Raw genomic sequence first — 23,558 nt, forward strand, 5'->3', positions numbered from 1 at the left:
CAATATATAGTTAAAACAACATAAACAGCTTCTGTGAAGATCCATGGCTATTCATGAGATATGCCCTGCACAGAACACAGTCTGTTTGCCTGGGATGGCTAGGATAACTGCCAAGAACAAGCAAAAACTATTAAAATCAGAATTCTCAGAAGCAACTTGGTTAAACACAGTTCATGCAGTAGCTAAACACAAAGTGAGCTTAGGCATTGTACTCTGGCTCATCACACTTTCTCAAAGGCGGGAAGAAAATGTTTCTCTTTTGTCTTTTCAATGTGATCAGTAACTCTGACTTGTAACAACCAATTTACTGTATATTATGAATGTCTGGACCACCTTCTTTGGAAGAATGATGAGGACCTCAGTCTGCACACTAAGCGCAGCATTGCCAAGATAATCTGCAATATGGATCTGAAGCCTCTTCCATTTCCCTGCTCTCTGGAATCCTCTCTTCCCATCAGTCAAGCATCCTTTGAGTGTGGCTTATTTACACATTCTTCTTCTTGCTTAGTACAGCCAAGCTGTGTCCAAATCTACTTGTGTTTCCAAATTCATGTCTCTTCCCTCTTTTTTTTTTCCTTTTTTTTTTTTCTTTTCTTTCTTGCTGGTCTGACTGTATCAGTTCACAGCTCAGTTTCTGAAATCTACTTTTATTTGACTTCCCTGATAATCAAATATACTCATCATATTCCTTTCCCCTAAAAAAGCTATGAAACATAATTGATATTATAATTTACATTCCTATCACTTTACAATGGCAAATGCCTTATGTCAAATTTAATCACTTGCTCCTTGTTTTATTTTGCCATGGTCCTGTCTTTAATGCACTGTACAGTACAGCCCCTTGCCTGTGCTCTGATGTAGTTTGCTTTTTTAACTGTTCATCTTTGAATTCCCTTTTACACACTTTTTGTCTTTGGGTTTTGTTCTGCTCCTTGTATACAAATTGCTTGCACTGAAATTAATAGCATTTAAATTGTCATCCTTTACAAATATCTCCAGATTGTGGCTGTAGCTGTTGTTAAGATCTGAAAGAACAGAAGGAGAATTATTCAAATGCTTATAGTTTTACAGATACCATCATTAATGGATAGGTTCATAGTTACAGCTCTCTGAATTACAACTAGAATCCTTGTTATTTATTTGTCGGGTTTCTGTCAATCTTTATTAATACTATTAGTAATTACTGCATATCCTTTATGTTAAGACTACCATGGTAAGACTATTGGGAAAAATTTAGAAACTCAAAATTATAAAACTAGATAGAATTCTTCAGAGTTGTATTTTGAATAAAATTTATGCTCCTAATTTTTGTTAGTGGTCTTAGAAATGCTTTCTAATGCTTTGTGCAGTAAGTATGTATGCAGAACGATAGAATCCCTGTTCTATTATACATAATTTGCTATAAAACTGAGTGAACATATCTATTCGGAGTCTCAAATAAGACCTTTTCTTCTACTGATATCAGTATTTTCAGTAACGATTTGGATGAGGAACTAGTTCTGTGGACATTAAGTACTGAGTAATTATAATATTGTAGAACTGCAGTGTGATCTTCATAAACCATGGCATAGTTTAAAATTAATGTCCTGAAACTAAATAAAAGTAAGCATAAAGTCCCAACGTTAGGAACTCTGAAAGTCATGTGAAAGAGACACAACTGGAAAAAGTTTTTTCTTACTCAAGAACTTTAATGTTTATAAAAAGCACATGAGGAAAACATCAAGTGGGGCTTTGTGGTTTTGGGGTTTGTTTTTTGTTTTAGCTAACCCATTTTCTTCCTTTTCATTCAGAAAAATGGTTCCTGGTGCCATTAATTTTTCTGACCATTTTTTAATTTTAATTTCTAGAAGGTCTCGCATATATCAATAAAGAAAAATGGCTTCTGTGGTTTTAAAGAATCATCACTTTTGATAATTAATCCTGATGTCATTATACTGACCTCTAGTATAGTTCCTCTATGGTACAAAATATATTAATTCATCTGTTGGAGGGCAAGGGAGAGGGGAAAAGAGAGTGAACAAGACCAATTCCTGATCACTAAAGCTAACTTGTGTTAAAGCTGTGCTTCAGCTATGGTGACAAGCAGGTGTGCTCTGAGTCATGAGCTGTTTTCACAGGGAAATGTGTATGGCTTGCCAAAACAGATTCCTCTGCTTTCTACAAAATTAGCCCTTCCAGAAGAGGACAAGACACGTGCTCAGACTTGGTCCTGTAACTCCTGCTGTCTCCAAAAATATGCCAGTACTTATTGCAATGATTGTATCTTGCTTGTGTTGTGTTACATAGACTTTGTTAATTCTTGTTTGATATTCGATAAAGAATTTTAAAAATTACTGTTCTATGTAGATAAAGTAATGTTCTCAGTATTGGAAGAAGTGTTGCTGAGATAAAGTGATGGAATTTATTAATATCTACATCAAGGTGCAATTGTTTTGCCATCAGTTATTTTGTACTTCTCCTCTGTACTTCTCCGGCTGAGTTTGCATTCCAGCAAGTAACAGCATGATGCTTTGGGACTTGCTGTATTTTTAGCCTGCTGTTTTGTCCCTTTGTTTTACTGGTGGAACCACAGAATGTAAATAGGGTATCACAGGCCGCTCTTTGGAGGGCTTACCATTCAGTGCTTTGAAATTGAAAGTACGTGTCGGAAATTCCCTTTGTCCCTGCTGATTTAGGAGACTTCATTATAAGTCAGCCATCGTGTTAGCAGTTCCGTAGTTGAGAAATTATTGGATTTCCCTTTGGGCTTTCTCAAGACTGACTCTTTGAGCTAGAAGGCTGACCTGAGGTGCTAAGTTATTATCTAGGATATTAAGGATCATAGGATCACATAAGCTGGAAAGGACCTTAGGAGGTCTGTAGTCCAACGCCCTGCTCAAAGCAGGGTCAGCTTTGAGGTCAGACAGGTTGCCCAGGACTTCATCCATCTGGGTCTTCGCACCCTACAAGGACAGAGACTAGGCAGCCTTGCTTGGCTGTCCTCAGAGTGAAAAAGCTTTTCTTTATATCCTGTCTGAACCTCTCTTGTTTCAACTTACGCGAGTTATCCCTTGTCCTCCTGCCATGCATCACTGTGAAGATCCTGGCTGTCATCTTGAAATGCTCCCAGTAGGTACTGGGGGGCTGCTGGTAGGCACCCACAAAGCCTTCCCTTTTCCAGACTGATCAAGCCCAGCTTCCCCAGACTCTCCCTGCAGGGAAAGTGCTCCAGCCTTGACCATCTTGGTGGCCCCTGCTAAGCTCCCTCCAGTTAGACAATGTCTGTCATGTAGTGGGGTGACCAGTACTGGATGCAGGCTGACTATCACCTGTTAATCCATTTGCTTAAGAGGTCAACTTGATTGCAGGTTAAACAAAATTATGTTGACTACATTTCACAAACGGGGCTTGGCTTTCGACAGCAATATTGTCATCGTTCCCCTGCCATTCAAAATGTCCTGATTTGCAGGGGAAATTGCTTCATGCTTTATAACAATAAAGTAGCTATTCTTAAACACCACCACCACAGTTTATACGTTTCTGACAGTTCCACCATTACAGCTCTGTGGCAGAGACCCTGCAGGAACCCCATGTAATGATGCAGATTGGTGCAGTGCCTAGATTTTTCCCCGTCAGTCAGATTTCAGGGATTCTGTGAAAATTATTATCCTGGGTTTTGTTTTGTAACTTTATGAAATAATCTAGTCTTTCTGCTAAAATATAATTTCATAAAAATAAACAGTAATAGGGCAGAGCAGGGCAGAAAACTTTAACTTTCTGGAATGATTGCTTATAGGAAGCTGTTAGCTTAGAAATAATCTTTCTCTGGTAGTTTCATTTTTAAGTGACATCTGTTTAAAAACCAGCATTAATATCTTCCTTAAATGACTTTTGAAATCATGAAGATATTTGAAGAACAGAAACATCTGAAGAATTGGAAGCCTTGAAGAATGTCATTCAGTCTTTGTAGGAAGATACAGGTCTTTCTCCATTAAGGCTTCAATCACAACAGCCCACTGTTTGTACACATACCTTATCATAGCAACCCATAAAGTACAAATTGCATTTTTCTAAATGGCAGAGTCACGATTTCCAGCAGAAACCTTCAGGTTATTCCATGTCTGTTTCTGTTGAGAGTATTCTCATTATTTGGTGAACACTATTAAGTGGATTGGTTAATCCTGAAATTCTGATAGTATTAATTTTCTGCAGATGTATGACAGGCGTGTAAGTGATGTTCTAAATTTTGTCAAATACTAAACATGATTTGTTTTATCTTTTGCATAGTTTTCATATTTAAATTCTTAATTATGTATTAATGTCATTGTTTTCAAAGGGTTTTCATATATCACAGTTCTGAAATTTAGTCTTTGGGCTAGATCACACTTGGGGGAATCTTCTTTCTTGCTGAGAAGAGGAGCTTTACAGTTGTGTAGCGATGGAACTTAGACAGGTGCATGCACATACCAGTGCTCCTACATGTAGAATGAATGTGTAGTGCAAAAATACACATTTATTGAAAGAGATGCTTTCCTTTTATTTCTAATAATAGTGTCCCCAAATATTTTGCATATCCTTTCCTGCCTATGATATCCCCACTATATATACAGAGGGAGCAGTAAGAGTAGTACTTGGAGGTAAATCTATTCCTTGGGTCTTATTGCTGCTGCTGTTACCTTTCACAGAAGAAACAGGCAATATTCAAATTTGGTTTTGCAGTAATTTCAGTAATAGAAGAAGAATAATAAAATTTGCTTAAACAGGACTTCAGTACTAGAAAAGGTAGGACTGAAAGAAAGAAGCCTTAGGAGCTGTTGTTTGTGATACAAGAAATTTGGCATGGTAAATGAATGTGCCACCAGATAATATGAAGCAATTTACAGGCAGCAATTTAGTCCTGTAGTCCTGATTAGATATGGAAGTGTTGAATTAATATTTTCCTTCAGGTGCTTATGCAATAAAATCAGAATTTACTTTCATTTAAAAGAAAATGTAAAACTCTGTAATCAATGGACCTATGTTAAACAAAGAAAAAAGTGGCTGCAGAGTAGCGATATATTCAAAGAAGGGAGGTAGTGAAAGGTAACTGGTTTCTATCCTCAAAAATTGCTACAACTGTACAAATCAAAAGTATATCGTTAAAGAGAAAACGTAAGTTGTATCATACTTATTTCTAAGAAAAGAAATTTATGAAATACCCTTAAGCAAATGGTGCATAAGTATATCTAGACATGATTTATGTATTAACTGAAAATTAGGGAGCATTGCCTCAGTTTTAGAACTGCAGTGTCGTGGTTTCACCCCAGCCAGCAGCTAAGCACCATGCAGCTGCTCACTCCCTCCCCGCCCCCCCCAGGGGGACTGGGGAGAAAATTGGGAAGAGAAGTAAAACTCATGGGTTGAGATAAGAACGGTTTAATAGAACAGAAAAGAAGAAACTAATAATGATAACACTAATAAAATGACAACAGCAATAATAAAAGGATTGGAATGTACAAATGATGCGCAGTGCAATTGCTCACCACCTGCCGACCGGCACCCAGCAAGTCCCCGAGCGGCGATTCCCCGCCCCACTTCCCAGTTCCTATACTAGATGTGACGTCCCATGGTATGGAATACCCCGTTGGCCAGTTTGGGTCAGGTGCCCTGGCTGTGTCCTGTGCCAACTTCTTGTGCCCCTCCAGCCTTCTTGCTGGCTGGGCATGAGAAGCTGAAAAATCCTTGACTTTAGACTAAACACTACTTAGCAACAACTGAAAACATCAGTGTTATCAACATTCTTCTCATACTGAACTCAAAACATAGCACCGTACCAGCTACTAGGAAGACAGTTAACTCTATCCCAGCTGAAACCAGGACATGCAGAAAGCAGGCTTTTTGCACGAGAGCAAAATACAAATCCAATGCTTTTGAAAAAGCTTCCTCAGTTATAAATGTATAAATGCTATAGCAACATCTTTCTGGACACAGTAGATCATAAGCAGCAGTTGAATGACAGGGTGCCTAACTTTTTTTTTTTTTCCCCCCCCCCTTCATCTGCTTCTCAGACACTAAAAAAAAATTATGGTTTGTGGCCATCTAGTGGTGAATCTATTTTAAAAACACTAACCTTGTTCAGAATTTTAATAAACTAGTCCTCTAGCTTTGCTGTGCAAAACTGAATTACAAAACAGTTTTGGGGGAAAAAGTAATTCTGTATATCTTTTCCTCTTTTTCACTAGTAGTGTTTTTTACAAGATGATAGCATCTGTCAAGGTCATTTCCTTCTTCCCTTTCTTTTTTTTTTTTTTTTTTTTTTTTTGTCTTTCTTTAAGACAAAACAATTTTTGATGGTAACAGTTTCTTTTTAGCAGCCAATTTTAATGGGGGGTGGGGGGGGGGTCCATTTTTATTCTGTATTTTTTCTTAATGTCCAAGTCCTTAGTAGTAGTAAATTTACTTCTTAGGCAGAAATTTATAAATTTTGTAATTTATATGTTTCCAAGATACACAATATTCTCTAAAATACCTTTGAACTATACATCAATTCTGAAGGCAATTCATATTCCTTAGTATCTATGATTCATGAGAAATTTGACAGGCAATATGCTGGCTCTCCTGCTTAAGTCCTTATTACTAAATTGCTGTGGTAATAACATTTTTTCAGTATTTTTCTCTGAGTAATGGTTTAAAAAGTCATGGGAAAATTACTCTGTCACAAGTGGAAGGGATTAATACAAGCATCAGTAGGAAACAGTGTAGTAGAACTATGGCAAGTCACATCTTGAATGAGATGAGTCTGCATGGTTTGTGAGACCTGGTGGACTTCTAACATCTGCTAAGTCCCTAACAAATGAAAAACTGAAATTTTGTTTGTATTAGAGAAATCAACAAGCATATCAGTAGCAGATGTAAGCATTTGTATTTCTTGTTTTCACTAGATAATAGCAAAAATCTGAAAATTTGGTGTTCCAGTTACTGGTTTTTTTCCTTAATTGGGAAATGGACTGTAAAATGATTTTTGTAATGATTTTGCGTTTACCTTTTGTTTTTTTCATCAGTGTCATTTTTTCATATCTGACCATTCCAACTAGCAGTTCCTTGAATTTTCACAGTGTTGACATAGACTTCTGCTCTTTTTTTAATTGCTGTAGATATTTCTTCTGTTTAATTTGTAGATTTCACCAAGATGACAGATAAGCATAATACAACAACCTGTTTAAACTCACTATCCAGCATGCCACCATCCATCCATTAACATTGAACATTGTATCAGGATGGTATTGGGTTAATGTATGTAATGGTTTGTTTCATTTTCAGGTATTTGGAGTGGATGACAGCCAGGATTATAATAGGCCTGTTATCAACGAGAACCAGAAAGATTTAGTAAAAGATTGGGCTATAAGTTCTGCTACAGTAGTGCTGGAAGAAAAAAGACCACTGAGTACAACTGGATTTCTTGACACAGAGGTAGAATTTAATTTTTGATGGTCTTCTTTTTTCTTCCAATAAGAGAGAGCACTAATAACTGACCAGTAAGTGTTAAACAGCAAACAAAACCTTGCCTAGAAAACATTAGCTCGATCTATAAGTATTTCATTTTTCTTAGGCCTTTATTGCATTATCAAAACTTCTCTGTTAGAGACAGGCACATTACATTGTGAAGGTGTTTTAAATTTTGCTGCCTTTCTAAGTGCACTAACACCAGCGTGTTCGAAATGTAGCAGGAGCTTCCTTGCAACATACACTTGCACAGTATACGCTTCTTGTAAGTTATGCAGCAGAACTGAGGAAAAGCTGATTATGTTTTATAGCCCAAAGCAAGTAGCTATATTAAACTTCAGAAATAAGGTGTATGCATTTAATGTGCAATACAAAGTCAGCTAGGGAAGAAATGGTGGATAATACATTTCAGATTTTTTCCCTAAGCCAGAGGACTTCAAGTTTTTACATTCACGGTTTGAGTTCTCAAGTGAGATGCCACTCATGAGGAGTCACTTACGTTAGTTGCCTCAGAAGCAGTATAATTTAATCAGCTGGTGAAAGATTAGGCAAAGGAAAATGCTGTTCTTTATATATGACTCAGAACACGCACACAAGCTAGATGTTAATCATGTTTCATTTTGAAATCTTGGGAGACATTCTGGTATCGTTGTGAGGGATAAACTGTAACTTGAAATGTGTTGGGAACAGAACAGGCTTACATTGGAGCAGAATTAATCTGGTAACAGTAACAAAGCACACCATACTTCTGCTTACCATGGCAAACTGTTTCTGAAGTATGATCCTGTAAATTAGCAAACTTTATAAATAAGCAAATTTTCTGGAATATATCAAGAGCTTAAAGTATGGCTTTGTGTGCCTGCCATGCAAATACATTGGTTTTAGTATCTAGGAATCTGTTTCCCTAGAGAAGGTGTTCTTTATCATGTTCATATTTTAGCTACTATGCAGTCTTGATACAGTAACATACTTAGTGTATCTAGATTAGTATCTTTGAATAGTTTCTCTAAGGTTACTAGTTCAAGTATTATTGGCATACAGCATGAGCATATCGTCTGGAAGAATTCAACACACTTTGCCTTTCACCTTACTTCTTTGCATGGATCTGTAACCACAGTCTTTCCCTCTCTCCTTTTTCATGCCTTTTGCAGCATTCAGCTCCCTTGTGCCATACTAGTTTTCAAGATTATTTAAATTATTTATATTTTTCCTATTTCTATGATTTCATAAGCAGCAGAAGAATGTATATTTATTTTATGAACATAATTGAGCTTTTCAGGTGTCATCTTTTACAAATAACAGGGCTTGATTTTAGAAGACTGAGACTTCTGCAATTATAGGGCAGGTTTAAGAATCCTTCTGGCAATGGCATACTAAAACTTGCTTTGATTTAGGTTGAAATTACAAGAATGATGCCTTTTTGTTACTGTGGATGCTTTGCTGAATGAAAAGGTCTTCATATATTGGGAAGGGAATGGGTTATTTGGCATAGTCTTAATTTACAAGATTATTACAAGGCATTATATGGGAAAAAAGGAAAATTGTTCAGTAGGGAAAGGATCAAAACTGACATAAGCAACGTAGGTATAGCAAGAATTAGTGTAAGAAGAGTTGAAGACAGATGAAGATGGAAAAAAACTTAGCAGAGAAAGTTAAAAACAGAAGTCAGTTGATACGTATGTAGAAGTAAAAGAAGCTGATTCAGAAAAATAAAGGTGTGTTTTTGTAGTATCATAATGGGAAAATAATCATGAGGATAACTATTGACAGAAGATTGTATTATTTAAAGTCTTATTACCAAAACTTACACTCAGTTTGTTTTATCATTAGGAAAGGGAGAGGCAAATGTGTTTGATTTGTAAAGTATATAGGTATCATGTTCTCATTATATACAAGCTTTTCTGCTTGTGGTTTCTGGAAGACTTACTGCATTACTGAGCTGCAGATTATAAGTTAATAAACCTTATTGAAGATCTTGGCTAAATAGTCAGGAACCTCAGGGTAGCTCAGTGTTCCAGGCTTGCATCCACTCAGATTGTGGGTGAACCTTGTTCCAGCTGCCCATCACAGTTGTAACTATGGATGATTTAGCAGAATGAGGCGAATTCAGAACACGATTGACATAGAAAAAGCAGAGAATAAAAATTTAAGAGATTTCAATTCAGGAATATGGCAAAGATGGCTTGGGAAATTATGAAGATTTTATAAAAACAATTTGGGGATTGAAAGATTGTTCTGAACTCAAATATCTTAACTTTACAAGGCTTGTGAAGTATCATGAATAACATGCTTGGAAAGGACCTAAAAAACTGCTTTTCTTGTAAAGAAATTCACAGCTTTTCCTTTGATACGACAAGCTTTGGTACTTTGGAGTAGTGTATGTCATGAGACTAAATAAAATGCAGAGTGAATGTCTGACAGTTGGATTGAGCCTGCATGCACTGGTTCTTGCCTTTTCAATGATTACAGATAGGCAGTAAAAATACTAAATTCATCTCTTTAAAATATTTCAATGTTTTTATTTTCTATATTATAAGCTACCACTTGCCAACCAAGGTAAGTGTGATTTAAGAACAAAAATTAAATAAGATAGAGAACAAAGAGAATATTATTGGTTTTGTTGTTGTTATTTATTCTTACACTGTGTGCTCAATTAATAAAAATACTGCAGACATTTGGGCTATGATTTATCCATCCAGCTTCCATTTAATGTTCAGTGGCCAGTTATCTATACTAACCACAGTTCTTAAATAATGTACATGGTTTATCAACGTTGTCTTTGATGTGCTTCTTAAGGACATACCTGGTTTTTGTTTGATTTGTGGGTTTGGGGTTTTTTAATTTTTTGTTAAGACTGCAGCACAGTTAGAAACCTGGTTTTGCATCTGCAAGGTCGTCAGTGCCATTGACTACAATGTTCCTTTTCCTGTTTTGAATGCCCATTTCATGTCTTTCCTACTGAAGATAAAATAAATAATACTGTTGACATTCTGAATACTGAATAACTTCATTCATGTAAATATTTGCTATATGGCTTCTTAGAAGTGCAGAACTGCTGTGTGTATTTAGAGGCTGTATTTCCTTTTGTTTGTCCTCTCTAATTCGACTAATTTCCTGTCCTTCTGTAGAGCAAACCATTCAGTCTGAAGTTTGATACTTACTTTTTGTTTGAATTTAAATGCTATACTGAAACGTAGGATGATTGTGTCACCAATGTCATATGGCTGTGAAAAGGCAAATACGACCCTTTTATACCCTGGAAAATGTATTGCCAGAAGAAAAGGGCAGCGTTATTGCCATGGTAGAAAGTGTTGGTGAAACTTCCTCTGAAATACTGGCACTAGAATTGTTACCATTCTTGGTGAAGAAGTGGAAATACAAGACTAGAGAAGGTACAAAGAGGTCTATTCAGATTATTAAGGGAATGGAGATTTACCTTACAAGAACAGATTGATGCAATTCATTTAGTCTAACAAAGTAGTAGCTGAGATGGGTACAATTGCTGGGTTTTGCTGTATAAGTGGAGTAAATGCAACAGAAGGAAAAAGAACTATTTGAGATAGATGTCAGTGTTGTTCCAGGAACAAATGTGAAGACATTGGCTCTAAATAAAGTAAGTATGGAAATACTTAAAAAGATCATCACCCCTGGAGGAGTATGGTTCTGAAGCAGGTAGAGTGGGGAGGGACTAAAAGAACTGCTTTTAAGATGCCACTTCAGTTTATGAAAGGATGGCATAATATGATTCTTACAACATGAGATGACTGGATGACTGGAGTATGTGTCTGAAGAGACGACTTTTTTTTTTTTTTTTTTTAATTCAGCTTATTGAAATTTATTTTTTAAAAAATAAGATTCTGCTCTGAAATGCCAAGTATTGGAGATGCTTCCATGTGTCGTGTGTGTGGGGTGGGTTTTTTTCAGATGTAGATCCTGAAGCCCTAAATCTTCAGGCTGAATAATAAGTCCACAGAAATCCATTGGTACATTTTCTGAAGATCTGTTACTCCAGTTTAGTTTGTATTTGTGATAAGCATAAGGGAAGCACATTTAACACGAAGTTAAAAGGCTGGTATCTCTTACGTAAACCCAGCTTTTCTGAAATACTAGGAAATTCCTTTTGGTATTCGAGAGAAGATTTGGAGGATTGCTTACTTGAGAGCCTGTAGGATGCAAATTGATATGGATTATAGGAAGAATATTAGGATAACTGAATGTGACTTTTTAAATGTGTGTTTTATAAACCTTTCACCGTTTGGATGTGCTCAAACTACTGTCAAAAGAAACTGCTTTTCATAGCTGTGTTGTTTGTGCTTGTATATACAGAGTTGGCAAAACACGTTTACATCCACTGCTATGTAGAAAACATTTTTGTGGCAGTGTAATTACTTTCAGAGAAAATTTATCATGCTGTTTTACTACAGTTAATCTGCAAAGTCTTAATATATTTCTCTATTTTGAAGTGGAATTCAGATTTCTGATACATATCATATCTGTATCTCTGGAATTGCTTAGGTGGTTCACTAGGAACTAGTTGGAGTTTTCTATAGCAAAATAATTGAGATGTCTATCATATTTGATTTTGGCTGTAATTAAGTGTTTTATTAAAGATGGAAGTTCACTAGTACAGACAGGAAATAGAGAAAAGAAAGAGATATGAAAGAAAAATAAGGCTTCAGCAGTAGCTGTCAATGCATAAATGCTGTACATTTTTGCATGGGTTTTTGGTAATATTCTTTCTAGCACCCTTTTCCTTGCATTGTGTTCAGAAATGCCTGTAAATAACAGAAACATTGAATTGCCTTCCTTTTCAGTTATTAGACTTCAATTTTGTAACATTTTGATTCTAAGAAATGAATTCATAATGTGGAAATTTGAATAATAGTTCAAACAAATTATTTGGAGCATCTCTGACTTAGTACATTCATAGTATTCTGAAAGAGATTCATGATGTTGCGCTTGTTTGCATTAATTAGGGTCATCCATTTCATCAGGAGAAATTTAAGATCATAAATTCAAGTCTTCTCAAATGCCTGAGTAACTTCTGATTTGAAAGAAGTGATCATACACTAGATGACATTGTTCACCATTCTATTTCCGCTAAATAAATTTTATAAAATTTATAGAGTTGGTTTCTGGTCAAAGACTAGAATCCCAGAGTTGCCAAGGCATTAGGCAAAAATCAGTGTTTTGAATAGAAGTACCAAAATTTGAACAGGCAGCAGAGCTTCAGCCAACCTTTGAAATAGCCCCAACAAATTTCCTTTTTAAGCAAGTTACTGGTATCTGTGTCCTTCCCATCTCTTTTTCTGATCTTGAATTGTGATTTCTCGTTTGACTTGTCTATGGTTACGTAACTCCTTTGTAACTGTAGTCAGTGACTGTCATTTGCAGTGCTTTGTCTTTTGAATCCAATAAATTATATGTGTAAACTTCTGTAAAGCCTTTGACAACTGTATGCTGTGTTTGTGCGTGCATGTGTGCGTATACATGCATCGACAGTTGCCTGCTGTCTTTTTTTGGGGACGTGAGCAATAGAGACTATGATATATTGGATAAAGCAGTAATACTGCATTGTAATTAGAAGTTAGTTTGGGGGGAGGGCGGGAACTTAAGATACTGTAACAACACAACATAAGAAGATGGTTTAATTTTATATTTACTTTTTTTACATTTTAAAAATGTTCAAGGTTTCAAAAGGCTTACTGTCAAGAAAGTAAATTAATTTCCATTCTAAGTCAGCTGCAAAAAATGATCAGATACTGATTACATTGACTTTAATGTTACCCAGTAGAGCTGTTTAATCTTTGCTTCTTTTTTTTGTTTAGGCCAAACAAATAATCTGATCTTCCTTCCTTTCCATCATAAGTTATCTTACTCTTTCAGTCCCTAAGGTAGTCTTTCTGTAATGAAGTAAGTACAATATTTCTTCTGAACAAGAGGGTCTTCTAAACTGGTAAAATGTCACTTTCTTGTCTTGAAGCATGTTTTTAATTTTTGAACACCTACACCCCATGTTTTTTTCCTACCCTTCTGAGCTGAGGACTGAAGTAACCTGGTTTTAAAACTAGCACATGTTATAGGATATTTTATATAGGTCCTGATGTTTAGAAGTGCACTGCACTAGGAAAAGCTGTTTATTCTGTACTGATTCTGCAACTATATAGATTTTGTTTATTTGTTTGTTTGCCATTCTAGAGCTGGTAACTCTAAAATTTAGTGAGGTAAACTCCTTTTTCAGTTTTCTCCAGGAAAATAGTGTCTGACATCTCTGTTCAGGAAAAACCTGGAAAGAGGACATGTTTTTTATCAAACAGTTGTAATTTTTCTTCCGCTTTTTTTCTTCTTTAGGAAAGTTCTACTGCCCCTGGAAGTAAACGTTGGGTATCACAATGGGCCAGTTTGGCTGCTAATCACACACGTCATGACCAAGATGACATCAGATTGGAGTCATCTGTGCCTGCTCCATTAGAAAACGGTATTAAAAGCTGTTCTTATTATAATTTGAAGAAACCTATGAAAGGGAGAAAAGAGCGATTGGGTATCTACATAAGCAGCTTTCTTACTCTTGGTACCTCATCTCCACCGGAAATTCGTTCGTGTTGTTGAAAAGAAACAGCATAAAAACGAGCTCAACGGTAGTGTTGTTTGGCATGGCAGAAGAGTGCCAATATTAAACTGAATAACTAAAAGAAAAAATACAAAACCTGTTTAATATTAAAGAAATGTTCAGTTGAATGCACTTTGGGTTGGTGTGCGTAGTATGTTTCTTTCCTTACATTTTTCTCAGTACTGACCCCAAAATCCACTGCTTTAGTGGATTAATAGTTAAACAGTCCAACTTGAGACTTCATTACTCAGTTGTTATTCAGCTGAAGCATAGCATACTTCCTTATTTTGGAAACAAAAAACCCCTATGTTTCTTGAAAACCATAGAAACCTTCTTAGCAATAAACAACTTTTATCTCCCTTCCTTGTGAGTGGCACATGTTTGGGCTATGTCTCTCCTTAGTTAAACTATTCACATTTCTTATTGTAAACGGTTGGTTCTTTAAGATATACACTCTTGACTATAAAGGAGTTCCTTACCTTACTTTACTTGTCCTCTGCTGTTTTTCTTCCTCTCAATTTCATCTTAGAGATGATGATTTAACACAGAATTCTAGTGTAATTCTTACACTGGTAGTTGTGTATTGAGGTGGAGTTAATGTAGTTCTTCATTACAAAATTGACTGCTAACTACAAAGGGATGTCATATTAATGAATGCTTCATATTCTGAAAGTGATATGCTGTTTAGTGATCAAGAAGTAACTAATTATCAGTCTACTACTTGAGATATGTTTTTGTCCTGCAATTCCAGTATTTCCTCTTATTCCAGCTGACTTTGAAGTTTTCAGCATGAAAACAAAGTTTAAAAGGTTAGGGGGAAAAATGTGTTTTAGAAGTAGAAATGCTCTTCTGTGTACACCACTTCAGAAGATATACTACCATCTACAGAACATGCCAAATAACCTCATTAGACATTCGTGAGTAGAATAAACTATTTTTTTCTATAGTTCTGAGCAGTGTTCTAGGTCAGATTTTTTTTCTTTCTTTTTTCCCCAAAGTTACATTCACAAGTGTAACGTCTTTTCTCTACTTTTATTGTTATAGCTGCTGACATTCTTCAGATTTTCAAGAATCCATGTCTGTTACAATTTCAGAGCAAGCTACGTCTTTGACCTATAAGTTAGTCTCTCAGAAGACTGCATTTTCAACTGACAAAACCAAGTCTTTACTGCTTTCAGAGCGGAACCATGTGATTCTCTCGCTGCTTAACTGCAAACCTCGTCCCAGCACTCTGCCCAGCAGTCAGGCCTTCTGCAGAAAAAAAAAATTGCCTATTACTAAGTTCTTTGGTTTTTCGCTGTTTTTTCCCCAGCCACCTTCTTGGGTCCTCAGTCCAGTGTAAAAGCGTAGTGATAGAGATTTCTCTAAAGTGTTTATCTATTCCATATGACATGTTTAAAAAAAAAGAGGGGGTGGCAAAAAACCAATAATTATGTTTTCCATATTTTTCTGCCCAAATTTTAGGTTTCTTGGTAAGTTTAGATAACTCTCTTTGTTCCCAGCCCAGGTTAGATGAACTGAACCATTGTCTGAACTGCTCAATCTTGAATCCCATAGGTGATAATTTTTTTTTTTTTTCTTTCAAATTCCCTCTATTTCTCCTACAACACCTTAACTTAGTTGTAACTAATATATACATTTCCTAAGTGGATTTGTGATATATTTATTTTATTGCCCTCGGATTTTAGATAACACTAATAAATTAATTTGGATACTTTCTATGTTCTGTATATAGATCTTACCTGTACAATTTATTCTTTACTGGAAAAAAGTCATTTAGCTTCTTCACAAAAGAGTTTAGCTTTAATTCTGTATATTATTCTGGCACAGTGAAAGGATAAGAAAGAACATGACTTTTAATTCTAAAGTTGAATAAATAACTTGACTACTTTAAAAAAAAAAAAAAAAGGTTAAATTGAAATATTATTGGGAATTTCTTCCAAAATGAAGCTGCTGTTATGTATTGATTAGTAACTGAATTTCTATTCCGGTTCATATTCAGCAGATGAAAGTGTATGTAAGCATGTTTAATTAACTGGTTTATCAAATACAGTTATTTTTCTGATAATTTACTTTTTGAAGTAAGTTCACATGGTTTTAAAATCATAGAAGGTGAGGCCATTTAGTAAAGCAAGCAATAAAATACATTCCAACTTCACAGTCTCATTTTACTTTTTTTCTCATTTTACTTTTTCTTTACAAAGAAATTTTATTTTTGATGTTGCACAATGCAGACTTCTGCATCAATGCATGGAAGAATTTTTATCAGTAACTGCTGCTTCTATAGTAGCTTTTCCACCCCTCATAGCAGTTGAACTTTGCATAGTATACTAAAAGTCAAAGGAGATAGAAAGGGGAAAAATTAAATTACCTGATATACCTTGTATATAGAATAATGGAAACAAATTTTGCACTATTTGGAAGGATCAGGTATACAGACAGGGCACTTAAAATCACAGCTCTCAAGACTGATGCTTTGGGTGGTTAATCAGGGGGTTGGGGGTTTTTTTGTTTTTTATACTGTTTTAAATTGTCACTTTCAGATGGGACCCTAACTAGGATCTTCTTCAGAGATGAATGCTTCTTTTACCATTATAAGAACTTTATGATTTAAGTGAAGCAACTACTGTGTAGTGCATATCCATACTGCAAGAATTCTAAAATACTTAAGGAGAAATCCAGAAAGCATTCAAGCATCAAAGATGTAATGAAAATGCAATTTGATATATATGTCCAAAGACCAATTCACAAAATCTGTCTTGTTGACTTAGATGCCTGTATTTTCTTTAGAAATCTTGGTAGTTAAACTTCACATAACGTGTATAGCCAAAGACAGTGCTGAACAACTCCACGCTTTTCTTCTACCAAAGACTGTTTGAAATTCACTAAGAAGCAAGTTACGTGCCTAAATATATGTAAAAGATTTGGTCTGGTAGGTATGTCTTAGAGAAGTCAATCTTCACAGATAGCAATTGCATTGATTTTCATTGAACCTCCCATTTTTTTATAATTTCCAAGAAAAATAGTCCAGGAATTAGAAAACCTTGCTTAGATTTCAGAGATACCTCCTGCTTCTCAAATGAGTGTCCTAACACGGATTATACAAAAAAAGGTGTGAGTCATTTTGCATTCTTCATCAAAGGTGTGACACTGTGCAAAGAGAAAAGAAAGATTGAAGAGCTCAGGTAGAAAATAGCAGATGTGTACAACTGTACATTATAGACAACTGTATACATATGGTATGATTGTTGATAATCAATTAAATGCTTAGAGAATTCTTGCAGAGAGGGAAGCCCTATACTCTGGTTTATATTCCTGGAAGTTGGTGGCTAGCCTTGACAGAAAGATCCCAACAGGGTATGCAGAGCAATTGTTTATACATCTCTCCTGGTGAAAAGTGAATTGACAGATCTGTGTTAGTAAGTATGTCACATTATATTGCAACAACTGGCAAATGAAATTGCAAAAAGAATTATTTTCTGTCCAAACATTTGAAGTCAGAGCAATTCATATTCTCTCTGAGTAGTAAAGGCTGGTTTCTGACAGCACAACTGCTATGTTTGTTAAATGGGCAAGGAGGGCAGAGTCATCACTGTGGAAAAATGAAGTTTGGTTCTAAAATGGGGGTATTCATCATCAATTATTCCTTGCAACAGTTCATGGGATGGCCATATTTTTCTGCCTAAAGAGCATTCTATATCCAGTAAGAATTCAATGAAAGCGCTTTAGCAGTAGTACTCATTCTTTTGAGGCTGTTTATACTTCTTCTGTGTATTTCTATACTACAGTGTCTTGTATGGGTTAAAAACATTCTTTTTGCTTTCTTGACCATAGTAAGTTCTTTCTTCATGAGTAGGACTTTTCAATGCTGCTGAAAGAGTGTCTCCCAGCACTGCAGCCTCTTCCTTGAGGGGAGGTCTCACAGGGAGAGGCTGTAGCCTCTTGGTGAGACAAGACCTTGAGCTGTGGAACAGGCAAGGGAGGGGGGGATCTTACTCTATTCAGTAGCTTTGAAATCTGGTGCTGAATGTGTTTAGGAATGTAAGACTTGCTTTCCCCTCCCTGTTGTAATGGTGTGCTGCTATAACAGTGATTTGTTGTGTACCTATTTTAACCTACTGTGAGAGCATAAAAACTTTACATTCATATATAGGGTCCTAGTGTACACAGCTGGCTAAAAGAGTCTGATTTCAAGGAGAGGGTATCTTACGTAGCTCAAATTCTTCTATCGATGAAAACTTTCCTTTTTACATGAGAGTGATCCTAGTCCGTATTATGGAACGTATCTACTGAAATTACAATGAAGCAGGAAAAAATATCATAGTCCCTCTGCAAGAATGACACAAATGTTCATGAAGTGCCCCCTTTCCCAGTATACAGTCACAGAGTGTCAGCAAGGTAGTAATTAGCCGAAGATGCCACACAAACAGGCGATTGTTCAATCACAACCAAAATTATCCACGTTTGGGAAGAAATTCTGCCTGTTTACAGCAGAGCAGGAGGAGGGGATTTTGTTCTGTCTTTGCAGTCTTACCCTGCTTCTGAAATTACTCCTTCCCTTTTTCTGCAATATGCTAGTTTTAGAAAGTACACTTTTGGAAGATGGCTTTTTCTGTCCTGGCCATGTCTCTGTGATAAACCAGAAAGGGTTCATTGCAGTAATTCCATTGCAACCTTTTAGACATTGCTTTCATAGACACGTGCTCTGTATCAGGACTTTGGACTGTGTAGAATGAACTGTTCTTTTGTACGACGCTCTTAACATTCTACTTCTAGTAATACAGAAGTTTTTTTTTATATATGTGATCTTTTCAATCAGGAGATACCCATTCTGAATTATGTTAGCACATGATGTTGTTCGGGTTTTATTACAAAATGTATTGCAACAGTGAAATGAAATAACATAGCTAGTTATGTACAACTTATTACAGTTCAGAGGTAGTTAATGTAATTCACAAACAGAGTTTCCACGCTGTAATAAGAGGAGTGTTTCCATTCTTTCCTGTAAAGAGGAAATTATGCCTAATGAGAATAGGACAGGCACTAATGGGCTAAACTGGAGACAGTCCAGCTGATGTTAAAGAATAAGAAAATTATTTTGAGAGTTATCTACCCAGATAGCTTATAGGGGTAGTCAGTTCTCCCATCAGCTGAGATTTTTAAGAACTTGTGAAATGTTTTTAAACATGTATTTGTCAAAGTATAATTGATCCTGCCATAGAACAGAGGGATGGACTACTGACTTTTTTTCAGTTCTGTTTTATGTTGTTTTATTAGTGTCCTGGTTTCAGCTGGGATAGAGTTAATTTTCTTCCTAGTAGCTGGTATAGTGCTGTGTTTTGGATTTAGTATGAGAATAATGTTGATAACACGCTGATGTTTTTAGTTGTTGCTAAGTAGTGCTTACACTAAGTCAAGGAGTTTTCAGCTTCTCATGCCCAGCCAGTGAGAAGGCTGGAGGGGCACAAGAAGTTGGGAGGGGACACAGACGGGACAGCTGACCCAAACTGGCCAAAAGAATATTCCATACCATGTGACATCATGCTCAGCATATAAACTGAGGGGGGAGTTGGCCTGGGGGGCAGGGATCACTGCTTGGGGACTGCTGGGCATCGGTCAGTGCGTGGTGAACAATTGCATTGTGCATCACTTGTTTTGTATATTCTTTTATTATTATTGTTGTTGTTGTTATTTATTTTCTCTTCCTTTGCTGCCCTATTAAACTGTCTTTATCTCAACCAATGAGATTTACTTTTTTTTTTTTGATTCTCTTCCCCATCCCACTGAGGGTAGGAAGGAGTGAGTGAGCAGCTGTGTGGTTGCCAGTAGTTGCTGGCTGGGCTTAAACCATGACAATTAGTCTTACGCAGCCTTAAGAATTTAATGCTTCTATTTACCTTGCTATTGTATGACTTCTCAGTTATTTTTTTTCTTTTTCATTTTTAGACACAGACATCAGTGAGTCTGGTATTTCCATCAGAAGCACTGGTTCAGCTGCTTCTATGACCAGCCAAGGTGAGCGAAAGAGAAGAACACTTCCACAGCTTCCCAAAGAGGAGAAAGTGAATGAAAGCTCAAAAGTAAAAACTATATCTCATCAGAGATCAGAAATAGGTGAAAAGCAAGACACTGAACTTCAGGAGAAAGAAACTCCAGCTCGTGCCTCAGATGGTGATGGCAGAAGTATAGCTAAGTCAAGTAGAACAATGAATGGTCTTTCGCCCAAAGCTACTGGAGACAAAGTTTTTTCTTTCCCCAGCTCTTCCAGTAAAGAGAGAGTTGAAACTGGCAGAGAAACTTCTGTGGTGAAACAAGCTTTAGCAAAAATTCAACAACAAGAAAGAAAAGAGCAAGGACACTGGACACCCACAAAATTATCCTCTACAAAACCTGCTACAAACCAGGTTGAGAAAGGTAGGGAGGAGATTGCTGTGTCACCCAAAACTTCAGATAGTCAAGACAAAGCTCCTGGACATGTTACAGATAAAGCAGAAATTAAATTGGTGCAGAGTGAGGCAAAAAGAAGAAAAAATGAAGAAACTATTAAAGGACAAAGTCCTAAAGCATCTGGAGGAGAAAAAAAGGAATCTTCAAAACCATTAGTGAGGCAAGGTAGCTTTACTATAGATAAGCCTAGCACAAATATACCTATAGAACTTATTCCTCACATTAATAAGCAAAGTGGATCTGCTGCCCCTTTAGCACCTGCAAACAGGATACGTGACAGAAGTGATTCAATGGACACCGATTCCAGTCTAGATACAACACTCATTTTAAAAGACACAGAAGCTGTAATGGCTTTCCTTGAAGCTAAATTGCGTGAAGAAAATAAAACTGATGAAGGTCCTGAGACTCCTAGCTATAACAGAGATAATTCCATATCACCAGAATCAGATGTAGATACAGCCAGTACAATCAGTCTCGTTACTGGTGACACTGAAAGAAAATCTACGCAGAAGCGGAAGAGCTTTACAACCTTATATAAAGACAGATGTTCGTCTGGTTCCCCTTCAAAGGATGTTTTAAAATCTTCTGCAACCAGTGTCAGAGAAAAGATGGAAAAGAAAACAAAAAGTCGATCTTCAGACGGTGGGTCTAGAGCTGATGCTCGCAAAACTGTGCAATCCAGTGGAAGAATGAGACAACCATCAGTAGATTTGACAGATGATGACCAAACATCCAGTGTACCTCATTCTGCCATTTCTGATATCTTATCATCTGACCAGGAAACCTACTCTGGCAAATCACATGGAAGAGTTCCTTTTGCTTCAGCAGATGAACTTTTACATTCTAAGATGGAAGGAAAGTCAGCTAAATCAAAAACCTCTCCTGTTGCACTTGGGCAGTCTAGTAAATCTACCACTCTTCCAAGACCTCGTCCTACAAGGACTTCTCTCTTGCGCAGAGCACGGCTTGGTGAAGCTTCAGATAGTGAGCTTGCTGATGCCGATAAGGCTTCAGTGGCTTCCGAAGTGTCCACTACAAGTTCTACATCAAAACCTCCATCAGGGAGGAGAAGTATTTCCAGAATAGACTTACTTGCTCAACCTCGCAGAACTCGACTTGGCTCTTTATCAGCACGTAGTGATTCTGAAGCAACAATAACTAGAAGCACTGCCTCATCTCGTACCCCAGAAGCTATTATCAGAAGTGGTGCAAGGTTAACATCAGTAGGAGATAGTAGTAAAGTTTCTGCTAGAACTCGAGCCAATAGCATTTCTCGACTTTCAGATTCAAAATCCAAGTCTTTGGCTTCAGCTCATAATTCTCCCTCAGGTATGTGAGATTATTTGAACTAGTCTTATACAATACTAGATGTTTTTCATGTGTGGAGATGTTTTTTATTTTTTTTAAGGAACAGTTCTTACGAAACATTTGTTGAGTTTTAGTTGATGCAGTCTTTCTCTTTGGAGCAAGAGGCTTCCTTGGCAGGGCTTGTGGATGTTTCTTACTTAAAATTATAAAGGCAAGAAATTGTAATCTTTTAACTCTTTGGATATTTTTTTTTAACTTGAAATCAGTAACAAAAAATGGCATTCAGATGGGGCAACACTGATTTGCATTAGTAGAAAAAACAGCAGAGATCTCTTTGCTCAAGTGGTAGTAGTGGAAGTTCAGAAGGTCAGCAGCGCTTTTTTCTACATAGAAGTTAGAGTATTTATTTGTAAGGTAGGCTTGTAAATATTCTCAACAGCAAGTATTCCCTGTAGTATAGCCTGAGCATCTGTCAGATAATTATAATTTAGGATTAGATTCCAGAACTACAAAAGTGAAGTTTGTTTGAGAAGAATAATAACAATGAAGTAAAAAATGGAAATATTAAACACAAGCACTACCTAACTAAATATTGTAAAGTTAAGTAATTTATATTAAAACATTTGCCTTGCTGTAGTTTCTGTTCTCTGTTCCAAATCATGACAATTTATGATTTCATCATGATTTCCAAATCACGTTGATCTTCTTTTGTGTGGTAGTTCCTTTACTATAATATTGTCTTATGTATGGAAGGAAAAATCCATAGAATTGATTAATTTTAACCTACTATTCTGTTAGAAGTTAACATAACACTTTAAGTGCAAGCAGTGTGAAAGGCTGCTAGTTTTTTTCCAAAAGCAATATTAAATCAACCAAAATTAAAATGTGGTAGATCTAAATAAGTGAACTTACATGTGGAATGAATATCTAAAATTGACGTCCTCTTGCTTTTTGAATTGTCATACTACCAGCTGGACCTTATTTGAAGCCAATCCACAATCTAAGAAAAAATGAATGGAAAAGCTTCCAGTCTTGTCTGTTGCAACTATTATATATTCTCCTTTACTGCTACCCATTCAGAGTTGATATAAAGATCTGTAATATTTACATTTCCCACAGTCCTACTGCCCTTTTGTTGCTTATGTATCATAAATGTACCTTCTTAGGATTCTTAGCAGTGTTTATTCTCCAGACAGGTATCTTTTGGCTCTGTCATTTATTAGGTGAATAGAAATTTCTGTAGAGATACAAACAAGGTGTTCACTGAACTATAAAGTTGAACCTGTTTAATATTATGACGGGTGTCTACAAAGATACAAAAAAAAGGTGAAACGTAAGAGAAAAACTCAGTCCTTCCTCAGAAGATGTCATTGGAAAAGTAGTATGTTTTCAATTTTAATCAAAGTTTTAAATTCATGTGTGCAGCCTGAAAGGTGGCAACATTAGGTCAAGGAAGAATGTCAGTTAAGACTGCTTCTATATGTTTACTTTAATAATTAACACTAGTTCACATTGCGATATTGCTGATTTTTGAAAAGGTAAACCCCAGATGTTACTTGTCACTTCGCTGCTTTCTTGTGTTTTTCACAAAACTATATATGGATTTTGAGGTTTGTGTCTGTGTGAACTATTGCATGCTCCTTAAACTTTTCCCAGGTTGCTGCATTGAAGTGGTTTGCTGCTTCTGTTCAGGGGAGTGGATGTATCTTTCTCTTCCCGGCCTACTAGTCTG

General features: G+C 36.3%; 1 protein-coding gene across 13 annotated transcripts in view; it reads left to right on the plus strand.

Annotated features, from left to right (window-relative positions):
- The window catches only part of CEP170 (centrosomal protein 170), a 105,359-nt gene that overhangs the window by 59,465 nt on the left and 22,336 nt on the right, over positions 1-23,558 (plus strand). For 11 of the 13 annotated variants that reach the window (XR_005933860.1, XM_030035672.2, XM_030035668.2 and 8 more), the window contains exons 10-12: positions 7,279-7,428; positions 13,813-13,939; positions 20,018-21,847. Coding sequence is in view for 12 of the 13 variants with exons in the window: in XM_030035672.2 (XP_029891532.1) it covers positions 7,279-7,428; positions 13,813-13,939; positions 20,018-21,847 (2,107 nt within the window). In the remaining variant the exon portion in view is untranslated. The remainder of the gene's footprint in view (positions 1-7,278; positions 7,429-13,812; positions 13,940-20,017; positions 21,848-23,558) is intronic. The other 2 variants (XM_030035669.2, XM_030035673.2) reach the window with 1 other exon arrangement.

This window comes from Aquila chrysaetos, chromosome 13, assembly GCF_900496995.4.
Source record: "Aquila chrysaetos chrysaetos chromosome 13, bAquChr1.4, whole genome shotgun sequence".
NCBI classification, from domain to species: domain Eukaryota; kingdom Metazoa; phylum Chordata; class Aves; order Accipitriformes; family Accipitridae; genus Aquila; species Aquila chrysaetos.